Consider the following 12,420-nt stretch of genomic DNA (forward strand, 5'->3'; position numbering starts at 1 on the left):
GCATGGATTAGCAAAACTGAGTCTCAAAATAACCCTACAATGTAAGTCTTATTATTTTTTTTAAATTAAGCTCAGAGTTTTATTTATGTTTTTAATTAAAATTTCTTTTTTAATATTTATTTATTTGGTTGTGCTGGGTGGCTCCTTAGTTGTGGCATGCGAACTCGTAGTTGCAGCATACATGTGGGATTTAGTTCCCTGACCAGGGATTGAACCCGGGCCCCCTGAATTGGGGGTGCAGAATCTTAACCACTGCGCCACCAGGGAAGTCCCTTTAAGTCATTATTATAACACACTTCTCAGACATGAAATCGGAGACATGGAGAGGTTAAGTAACTTGCTGAAGCTTACATACCTTGTAAGGATGAATTCAGGATCCCGACTCAGGCAATCTAACTTCAGAATCTATATTTTGCCTCACTGCCTCTTTCATAAGAACATGAAAATCTTATAAGGCTTTTATGTGCTTTTGATCTTTAAAAAAAATCTTAAGAAGTCTAGAAATATTTAAGAACTCTGTGAAAGTGTATAGAAGAAAATCCTCAAGAATCGTTTGGCATCTAGTCTATGTAATCAAATAGGCTACAAAACGAAAATGAACTTTACGATAATGATGATGGTCAGAAAATGCTGAAGAGAGAGGAGAGTGATTTGTAATAAAAAGAGTAAAATGCCATAGAACTAATCCAAAAGAAATTCGGGGAGTAAGCTGTAAAACACCTAGGCACATTAATTATTAGAATGCTTATTAGAAATAAGCATTCACACAGAATAAATCAAAAATGTTATTAATAACTATTAGGCACTACTAGAATTGCATGTGTGGGAAGAGATAAATCTAGCATACGTGGAATCGTATATTCTAACTTTATTTATACATTTCTCAACAGGCACAAAATAGCAACTTACCCAAACTTGCATGATTATCAGAATCACTTGGTGTGCTTATCAAAACTACAGAATCCTGGACTGTTTCTCTAGGGAAATTGTTCTCAAATGGGAGAAGTTTTGCCTCCTGGCAAATATTTGGCAATATCTGGAGACAATTTTGGTTGTCACAACTGGAGAGGTGCTATAGGCATCTAAACAGGTAGTGGTCAGGGAAGCTGTGAAACAACCTACAGGGCACAGGGCAGCTTCCCCTAGAGTAAAGAATGATCTGATCCAAAATGTCAATTGTGCCAAAGCTGAGAAACACTGATCTAGATATTTTGATTTGGTGGTATGTGGTGGGATCCAGAAATCTGTATTTCTAACCAGGGATCCAGGTTACTCTTATAAAGGCTTGAAGACACCAGTACGGGTTGGATTTTTTGAAAAACTTTTCATTAAAGAAGGACCACTTATAATAGGCTTTGAGGTGGGAGTCAGAGATATGAAAAAAAATGAAGGGGAAAGGGCAGATCATTCTAATCAAAGAGAAAATCACACCCAGTAGGACTAAAGATAGGCAGTAACACTGGGCCAGCAGTAGATAGTAAGAAGCAATCTCAGAGAAACCGCCTCTTTCTACATGGAAGGCCAACTCTGCTTCATGGGATGTAACTATATTTCTTCACCTTAGTCCCTACCTGTTGATAATGAACTGACATGTCTTTCCAATTCATTTTGTACCCTCCAAATGTGAATATAGATTAGACTAGCCCATACCCACTTTCATTTTTGTTCTAATAATTTCTTCCATAAAATCCTAACATATAAAAAAAGGGAGGGAGAACAAGTTTTTATCAGAGGTGTCTGTTTTGATATCCAACTCTGCTTCTTATTAGCCACATGAGTTTCGGGCTACTACTAGGGTTAATGGTGGTTTAAATGAAATAATATGCATAAAGAAATTAACTCAGCACCATGCACATGAGAAGCACTCAGTAAAGGTCAGCTGCTGTTTACTATTTTTTATATCAAAATAACATTTATATGTCATAATATTTTTGACACTATTTAAACGAACTTAAAAAAGTGAAGTTGGGTTATAAGATAATGATTGGTATGTTATAGCAATCTTAGCAACTGATTATTTTGTACTTTGTTTTGATTGAAGAGGATGGAGAAAACCCTGCTTCACAGAAAGGAGTATTTGTAAATGGCTTCAGGTTTTAAACTGCTCATGTGCACATCTCAAGATATTTTTAAATCTTGAGACCAATGCCAAATGATTCAACTAGGCAGGTTAAGGCAGTGGTGATCTCCACTGTGTTTATGATAAGATAAATAACACAATTGAATGTACATTTTGCTTTCTAAAAGCAAATTATTTATATTTGTATATGAATTCAATTATATAAAATGTATTATATACTAAAATGTTTACAATCAATCCTTGTAGTAACTGTACTGATGTCCAAGATTCCATGGAACACAGTTTGAAAAACCCTCTGGCTAAGAGTAATATATATACCTAGCTTGTAGACGAGTATGTTATAAGGTATGAAATAAAGAAGCTCACTCTAATCCAGATAGATTGTATCAGTTGTTTTCTCTTGATTAGTGAGCCTGATGTTCCTGCATGGACAGATATTTAGCTGGTCTGGCATGATGTTTCTCTTGGCTCTTTTGAGATATTTGCGAATTAATTGCTTAATAATGCATTCCAGTATCTTTCCAGACACCAGAATTGGTGAGAGTAAATCTCTACATTTACAAGACCCATCCCAAACCCTTCCTTTACAAAAGATGGATTTACAAAAACTGCATGAGAAATGAATGGAAGCTGTTTTAAATCAGAGCCTAAGATAAACATTATTATCAAGACAAATCTGCTGAGGGTGAGAAGAGGTGGGAATTACAGAGGATATAACAGTGGCAATAACAAAAGGAGGATGAAAAGTCACATTATATTCTTAGAACTGATTAGACTTGTTAGTTATTACTGATTCATTTTAATTAAGCTGCTACTATACGTCACATGTTTTAACCAGCGATCAGATGGACCTTGCAGGGCTTCTATTTTACACAGACCATGAACAATTGTCATTAAAATATATACTGAGTTAAGTTTCAGTTAAGCAGTAAGTTTCAAAGGGAAAAATAAACCAGGAAGGTGGATAGACTGTGTTTGGAGTAGTTAGGAGGGTCTCACTGAGAAGGTAACATCTGAGTAAATAAGGGGATAAAGGGGGCAAGCCATGTGGCCTTCTGGCAGAAGCTCCTTCTAGAAAGGGGAAACGGCAGGTGCAGAGCCTTGGGGCAGAGGAATGCCTGGCATTTTTGTGATCTAGTAAGGAGCTCAGAGTGTTTGGAAAGGATTCAGCCTGATAAATGGGGGTGTTGAGAGCATCAGAGGATATAGGTCTAATATAGGGCAACCAGCAATGCATCTCAGTTAGCCTGCAGTAGTCTGGGTTAAGCCCCCAGTGGTTGATTGTTGATGATTCCCAGTCACTCTCAAAAGTGTTCTGGCTTGGATGATAAATTATATGGTGATCCTAGGCTAGTAGGTCACTCTTAGAACTTTGACTCTTACTCTTAGAGACATGGGAAGCCATGGAGGGTGTGGTCAAAATTGAGGCAAGATAAGACTCAAGTTTTATCAGGATAACTGTCTTCTGGGTTGAGAATGGACTATTGGGATGGGGTGGCAAGTGGCAAGAGTGAAAACAGGAAGCCAGTTGGGAGCCTATAGAATGATCATTCTAGCATGTGCAGGGCAGCCGGAATTGAGTTGTTTGACTTAAGCCATACAGATAGCTGGTGGTCCACATGGGACTAGGATCCATTCTCTTGACTTCCAGTCTGGTGTTCTTATAACCTGCCCAGTTTCTCTCTTGGTTTAAACTTGAGGACAAATGGAATGCCTTACTGGCTCTTTTCAGGTCTATTAAGCCTCCTGTTTGATGGCACAACCCAGTTGCCTCCTCTATATAGTGTGAGGAATAGACTTGAAACATCTCCCCCACCCACCCCTTAACTAGCTCATTTTGAGTGCATCAACCAGGATTTTCTTAGGCCTTTCTCTTGAACTTCTGTATTTACACTTTTGGCTCATGTGACCTTTTCAGAATAATGGACTCCATATGTTCAGGGCATGCTTATTAACTCATGAGTGTGTGATATAAGCTAATAAGTTAGTATAGAGCCTAAGTACAGATGTGAACCTAAATTTTATGCCCGCTTAAATAGGAGCGTTAAGTGTTAACGGGAATGAAATGGACTCCCACAGGTAAATACATCTATGGAGGGAATCCTTCAGTTTTGCTTGTATTTATTTCCACTTGATCCTTATTTTATTTTATTTTTGCAGGAGTTATCTTCAGTTTTTCTTCATTGCTTTCTTCAGTTAGAGTAGATAACTGGGAGGAAAAATACATGCACTGATTATACACTTACACAGTCAATGACAATTGAATATGTAGAATACACTCAAGAGATTGAGAGGCACATATACATAGATTCTATTTTAAATATGTCCTTGAAATGCAGACTTATATGTGTTGAGGGGTGTGATGTGTGTAGACACATTTACGTACACGATATTTTAAGTAGCCTGTAGTTTCATGGGGAGTTGCCTAGACAGTGAAATTTAAATTTGTGTTCTTTCTGTTAGCCACTATATCATACAACCAGCAACTCTGGCATCTGACAGGGCAAATACAGTGGCGCCTAATGTACTCATTGTATCTCTCCTGGGAATAAAATAGAGGACTAAGCTAACTTTGGGGGTATTTGTAAGAAATGAATCGAAGAAAAAGTATTTTTTATAAGAAATATGTGATGTGAGGTAAGGTGGTCTTTACTGTCTTGATTATTTTTCTGCTGGACATATATGCTTGAGATTTCTTAAGTTGTTTTTTTTTTCTGCCTTCAAGTGACCATCCCATTTTCAGAGCCCTTTATTCCATATGCTAAGCGAAAAGTTAGTGGAGTGTTTTAGAGTCTCTTCCTATGGAATGGGGTAGGAGTTAGCAACCTATAAGTGCCATGTGGGGATTCTGCCCGATTTGGAGTGTGAGAAGGTAGACAGACGTGCTGTTGTTACCCATGCCTGGGTGTAAGTAAAACAAGAAAAACCACAGTGGATTGTAGAGCATTCAAGGAGAGAAAGAGAAGAAAGAAGGAAAAAGAATTGTTTGAAAATAGTATTCAAAATATTTAACGTCTTCAGCAAAGACTCAGACTACTCAGAGCAGACATGTGCAATAAACAATTAGTGAAGTGTTATCTGTCCTCATTAAAATGGTTTTTAAAAACTTAAAACCTCAAATTCTATTTCAGGGGTTTAATCCGAATTGTTATTTTTTATTTCATTTCAGAAGAAAAATTTTTTCTTTATTTTGAATTCAGCTTCTTGCAAATCTTGAATCAAACTTGATACATCAAAACCAACCTTGATACATGCAAACATTTTTTGCCTTTTCGTGCATGAAACGGTGGTACAGCACTTTATATATGGTGATTCGGGAAAGGGATGCCTATGATCAGTTGTATTCCTTATCTGAGCCCCTGAATCTATCATAAAATTCACTTTCTTATTTATTTATTTCAACTCCTGGTGGGATCTATTGGAACAAATAATCCAATATAGTGGATAATCCAAAAATGTCATTTATATTTGGCTTCAGAATACATTACCAGATGTTACTCTAGCAGAATTCCCTTCTTAATTAGGCCTCACTTAAAGTAGGAGTTAATTTTGTCTTCATTAGCTGCTTCCAAATCAGCAGGATGGGGCAAGAAGGAAACCCAAGGCATGCTGGGAAGTTGGGAGGAAGCTGGCCCAGTGCTAAGAGTCAGCGGTAGAACGTGCTCAAAGAATGAAGTTCAAATACAGGTAATCAAGATGATGGGCATATACAGGAGATGTTTATTGAGCACCTTCTTTAAGAATTCTCAGGCGTTTATCAACTCTTTTTTTTTCCTCCTTATTACTCATGAGTGCAGAAAAATTCTGTAATAGGAATTCGGGAGATAACTCGAAATTTTACATAGTAAAACAATAGAGGCTCAGAGAGGTTAAGGGACCTCTCACACAGATTGATCTCAGAGTAAACAGCCCCTAAGGTATTGAAACTGATTAATGAATGATAAGAAGACCCCACTGTTTCCTTCTTATTGATGATTTGACTAATGAGGAGGCACGAATTCTCCTGGCCTAATTCGCATTAAGAGAGCTAAGATAATGAAGCTGTGATTAAATGGCTATTAAACTATTTTTATCAAACAGAGATCAAGCAGGTGTAAGAACCTAGGGATGCAGAGTATAATTGCAATTCTACAAGATGTGGAAAAAATGACTATCATAAGCAGGGCATGGTCCTTCCAGACAGTCTGCATTAAAAATCTTTGGGATACCTCATGCAGTTTTGCACTCTGTGTTTCTCCTTTCAGGCGTCAGCATCTCAGAGTCCCTCACCTCCTCCTTAATTTAGTGGATTTATTCACTCTATGTGCATTTGGGTGAGTTGAATGCATCGTCTACCCCACCATGTGTAACTGGTTGGAAGATCCTTTTGCCAACTGCTCACAAAGGAGCAAGGCCCAGATATTATACACTGGATCCCAAATTTCAATCTTGAGGTGACTTGGGGCGTGTGAAGGGGCTGAATCTACCTTCCTTCAGCTGTACCTTTTGAATTGTATCACACTTAGTGCAATTCATATAGGGACCCGACAGTTCCAAAGAGAGGTAATGAATCTTCTGGTTTTATTGACTGTTCTGAACTATCGTTTATTAAGGACACAATACGGCTTCCGATTTGTTGCACATTCTAAATTGTGGTTTGTTAGTATACATGTATGTGTCTGTGTATCTGTCACTGGAAATTCTTTACACCTTGAGTGAGTTTTTGTTGCTATGCCTTCTTTATTCCTGGAGAGCCCTTAGAGATTGAAGTGTTAGAGTCACAAGGACCTTTATTTAGGTCAGAAGAATAGCAGTGGACTTCCTTTATGTAAGGAGAGGCCAAGGTTGAAACCCATCGTGGGAAATGCAGCTTGATAGCCACAGAGCTCCACATGGAAATGTTCCTTGTCTGCTTCCCAACCTTACGTCTGCCTTTCTGCCCCCAGAGGAGACTGAGCTGTTTGTGTAGCTGTAGATCACCACCCAATTGGTGATCTGCTCTCTCTTTTTCACCGCTCTGCTTTTCTTTTCCTAACTTACATGGAGCTAATTAGTATATTTTTATAAAAACAGTTATTTTGAACAATTAGAAAGCAGTATCAGAGCCGAGTCTTGGAAAGGTTATCTTGCAATGGCATTTTTCCTGACTCATGTATTTCCATGCCCTGTGAACAGACACGTGTTAGTAGGCCAGTGGGCTTTGTCTGCAGCGACTTTCATTTATTTGCTCTGTAAATTGGGACCGAAGCAATAATGGAAAGTGACATTAATTGTTTGAGTTCTTTTGGTCACATGCGTTGCCTTCTCTGGGGTGTTCGATTGTTGAAACTCATGCCAAATTAATTGAAATTGTCAGAATGAGGGACAGTGTTCACTCAACTTTACACGTACGAATATCTGTTGAGCTTCAACACAGAAGTGTCATCAAACTTTCTTCCCAGTATGCTATGACGAAAGAAAACAGAGATTTTGAAATCATAGCATTCGTTTCTACCTTAATTCAAGAGCAACTTTATTAAAACAAATGGTCTTGGAGCACCTCTCTGAGTCACACATACACAAGGATGATAATAAAAAGGTTTAATAATTATTTCTAACGGACACTGCCTGTAAATAATGATTACAGTCCCACTGTTCCATACTGATTTAAGACCAGCCTGCCCTTCCCCCTCCCCCTCCCCTTCCCCTCCCCCTCCCGCTCCCCCTCCCCTCCTCTCTCCCCCTTCCCTCCCTCTCCCCCTCCCCCCCCCCACAATGCCAGTCTTCCATTCCACAAACCCTCCCCTCCCATGGTGGTTTCAGGAGAGAGGAGACTTTAAATAGTTGGTGGTTTAATCAGGTCTTGTAAATTAATTATGACATTATCAAGCTCCAGTATTTCTGCCATTGTATTTGGTGTACACTCACCCAGGCTTATTAAAGGAACTGAAGAAAACTAGTTAATTTAAGTGTTCTTTGTCATTTTCACTTGATTGGAATTATCGTCATTTGTTTACACTAGGGATAGAACTAAGACACTATTGTATTATGTGATTGAAAGCAAATAGGGGCTTGTAGTATTGCTGGGAAGCCAAATGCAAAATTTAAATCAGAGTAAACAAAATTACTCATTTACTGGTAAACATGCTTAACTATTTTTCCTGAGCTCTTTTTGAACTTCAGTGAAGTAAGCCTTTCTGAAAACTGGGATACCTGGAAAAGATGTCCAACTTATTGAAAGTGCTTGTGCGTGTGCTTGTGTGTGTTGTGTGCATGTGCGTGTGTGTGTGTAAGCATGCATGTGTGTGCTTGAGACATTTTCAAAGATTATATTTATTAGGCAATATGGGGATACTTATATTAGTGTAAATCTGATTTTGAGATTTTGAGATGATTTTGAAATGATTTAAAATAATATATATTTCATTTAAATATAACTTTTATTCAGAATAGTTTAATAACCTGAATTTGGTTTTTGGTACGTGGGAGAATTGAAATCAAAATTAAAAGGGAGAGATTGGCATCTTTGGATACCAGATTATGATCCGCTGCAGAAAATAGGAGCAAATTATTTCAGTATCTTTATTACTAAGGTTACATGGACAGAGTCCAGAAGAGTTGAGGGTGATGGGGATGCTCAATAAAGTCTTGTTATTGAATTGAGCAATTTGGATTTTAAAGGATTGACCAATTTATGGAAGGAAGTGGTGCAATTTTGAAGTTAACATTTCACCCCTTCTGATTAGGGTTTACTGCCTGCACTAGAGTCTAAAAACTCCTAGAATTGTTACTCCACACTGTGTTCCCCAAACCACTTGACTCACAAGGTCAAGTACAGGGCCATTAGGGAGATGGAAACAAATGTTAAAAGTGCCAAATAAAGTTTACCATGAGTATCTATGGCTCTTCTTGCCTTCTTGAATCCAAAACAGAAAGATGTTCATAGTTTTACTCCTGGATGGAGAATCATCAGTAAGGAGGGAAAGCAATTTTTATGTGAAAATAGAATGTATACGTGATAAACGCCTGCCTAATTTTTCTAGTAATACAATTTGATTTTCTGATTAGCTGTCTTATTCTGTGATTCTTGTAATTTTGTCAGGTCAATTAACTGGAGTTCAGTGCTAGAGAGAAAGGAAGTGTGGCACTGCTGACTTTGTTACATGTCAGCAGTTTAGGTGTATTTTGTAATAGAATCTGTGTGGGATAATTTAGCTGATATTGTTAATGTCATAGCGTACAGAACTTAAAAAAATGACTTATGAAGCAGGTCAGATTGGACAACGTGAAGTGCTAAAAGAAGGAAAAGAAAGTGATCTACACAACATATATTTTAGGTTAAAAAAATGCAGATCAATGAATTATTCAGCAAGTAATCAATGACCGTCTACTGTATGCCCAGCATTGGCATTGGTTGCCCAGGTACATAAGAATATAGCGCATTGACCTATAGACAAGGGGTATAAGCTCCAGTTTGGAAGATCTTGAGGTTTTTTTTTTACAGAGTGCTGAAATAAATGAATATTCTCTTTTATAATAAATTGTTTACAGATTCTTTCCTTCCCCTGGTGGTTTCTCAGAGGGGCAGAGTTTTGTCTTGTTTCTCCTTGTGTCTCCAACACTTAACACGGCCCTGACATACAGTAGGTGTTCAAAAATATTTGTGCAATGAATAACTGAAGATGAGCTTTCCAAGGATGTGTTGGTGGAAGTGAGTGTGGCAGGTAGGAAAATGAGTTAAACCATGTTTGCAAGAGCCCCCGTTAGAGGCGACGTTGCCCTAGAAAGTACCCCTGGTCACAAGAAGTGAATGCATTCAAGAGATGTTACAAAGTAAGGCTCTACCTAGTGACTGGCCAGGTACAGAGGACTCAAGGTGGTTCCAGAGTTTAGGGTCTGAAGAATTGTTATCCAAACCCAGAAAGTCAAGAGAAACAGCAAGTTTTTTGTTTTTGTTTTTGTTTTTTTGGTTTTTTTTCCACGAAAGTTCCTAAGTTTGGATTTTGAGATGAGGGAGCTCTTATCAGGTAGAAATGTCCAGTAGGCAGTTATAGATTTATGACTAAAGTTGGGAGAGATGTCAGGGAGAGAAATAGATGGCTGTGGAGTGTTCAGTGATGAGATTATAATTGAAACCATGGAAGTGTATAGTTTTTCTTGGTATAGTTTCAGTTTGTAGTGGTGTTCAAACAGAGGGTTATCTAAACATTTTGGTGGGTATGCTGTACAGGAGATTGAAACACTATATCTGAAGATGCAATAGATGATAATTAAAATGCTCTCAAGCCCTGAGATTCTCTAAATCTTCTCTTTTAGTTAAGGAAACAAGACATAAATATACGGAAAATGACGTGAACAAGACAGAATCGTATTTAGCAGTGTTAACACCAACACAATAAATAGCTAAATTGGACAGCTCAACAATCAGAGATTGGTACACTAAAGGTATTAATTGATTGCGTGATTCAGACCAAAAGGGCTTTGGAATTTAAGGAAGACGTGATCTTGTGTTCTGGCACGGATGTTCCAAATTTCATGTATCACACACTCATTTGGGTAAACATATTCAGCCTATGCTGATTAATAGATTACTCATCTCCCAATGTGAACTAACTCATGACTTCTGTTTTACTGTTTTTTGCAGAAGATAGATGAAGAGAATGAGGCAAACTTGCTAGCAGTCCTCACAGAGACACTGGACAGTCTCCCTGTGGATGAAGACGGATTACCCTCATTTGATGCACTGACAGATGGAGATGTGACCACCGAGAATGAGGCTAGTCCTTCCTCCATGCCTGATGGCACCCCTCCGCCTCAGGAGACAGAAGAGCCGTCTCTGGTAAGAACCCTTCCTACTGTTTAACAGGAATTGGAGTTGCCTCTGGCTACCCGCTGCGTGGGTATGATGTAGTAACAATAAGGTTTGGATTTTTCATTTAGACTGATGCCAAAATAATCCCCAAGCACACTCGGAGTTGCAAATTCTGTGATTCTGTGTTGAAAAATGTTGATAATACAGTCTTCATGTGGTCTCACTGCAGTTTTTTAAAACTACCTTTTGTAGATTTTTATATCTTAGTAATATTGATGTGTGTGGTTAGAAACTTAGAAAATATAGACAACTGAAGAGAATACACAAAAAGTTCACCTGTAATTTCAAATAATCTCTAGTATCAAAAATTATTGAAATCTCTTGTTTTAAGATATATCATGAACATGTTCATGAATTTTAAATAGATGCATAATTTTGAATGGTTGCATAGTATTTTATTGTTTGGAGATGAACTAATTTATTAAGCAATCCCTTATGGTGGGGATATTTAGTCTTTTTCCTGGTTTTTTTTCACCATCATAAATTGTATGATAATTGACGTATTTGTAGTTTTATTCTCATGCATATTATTTTAGAAATAGAAGGTAGATCAAAGAGTATGCAGTATTTCAAGGCTTTGGATCCATAATTCTTATGAAGACTGGAAAATAATAGCACATTTGCCACCTAAGTTACCTAAATTTATGGTAGGCAATGAAGAGTAGATTTATTGGCAATGAAGAGTGAATTTTCTTTTCAGTGCAGTACTCGACCAGGATTTTATTAGTTCTAAGACACAGTTTACCTTCTCAGCTATGGTAGCCATTTGTCATTTGCCATAAATCTGATGTACAAGCATGCAATGTAAATTATGGAATGCCATCCTGCAAACTTTAATAGCGTGCTTTGGCCTGCCGTTTAGGTGTTGTTTCTCTCCCGTCTCTAAGTTTCTACATGTTAAAAGCATTCCATGTAAACCTACGGAGACCCTACTTATATGCCTTTGCAGTTTGAGATTTCTGGTTTAGAGGAGAATATCTCATAAGCAGTGGTAACATATGTATTCCCCAATTTTTCCATGTGCCAGTGTCATTGGCTTTGCTGCCTAAGACTCTGATTTCTTTACGTGGATACCCAATGATGTTCATCCACGCAGTGGTTTCAGTTGGGAGGGGCTGTTGACTCAGAGGCATACTACATATCCCATCAGGGAGGTCCTGGAAGGCCAGCAAGTCAAATGAAGAGAAAGACGTCAAAAGAGAGGAAATGCTTCGCCAAAGCCAGAACCCAGATCTCTTGATCTACAGGCCAGGACTCTACCTACTTAAAAATTCTTTTTAGTGAAAGCCACTCTTTTATCCGAAATATTATTTGAATCAGTAGTGTTTTACACTTGATTGTGAAACATGATTCAAAACATCACAGAATCTTTTCTTTATTGCCCCTTGATTCATTTGGGTTATTGAGGGGGAAATGTACACCCCACCCCACCCCCACCCCCAAATCCCCTAGTCTTCATTTAGTAAAGCAGCTTTTCTCACCTCATAGGTATTTGGAAATCCTTTTAGGA

General features: G+C 38.0%; 1 protein-coding gene across 2 annotated transcripts in view; it reads left to right on the forward strand.

The window, feature by feature from the left end:
- The window catches only part of PPARGC1A (PPARG coactivator 1 alpha), a 115,729-nt gene that overhangs the window by 64,864 nt on the left and 38,445 nt on the right, over window positions 1-12,420 (forward strand). For both annotated transcript variants that reach the window (XM_082653225.1, XM_082653224.1), the window contains exon 3: window positions 10,683-10,877. In XM_082653225.1, coding sequence (XP_082509351.1) covers window positions 10,683-10,877 — 195 coding nt within the window. The remainder of the gene's footprint in view (window positions 1-10,682; window positions 10,878-12,420) is intronic.

Source organism: Grampus griseus, assembly GCF_964374135.1.
Source record: "Grampus griseus genome assembly, chromosome: 4".
Taxonomy (NCBI): Eukaryota; Metazoa; Chordata; class Mammalia; order Artiodactyla; family Delphinidae; genus Grampus; species Grampus griseus.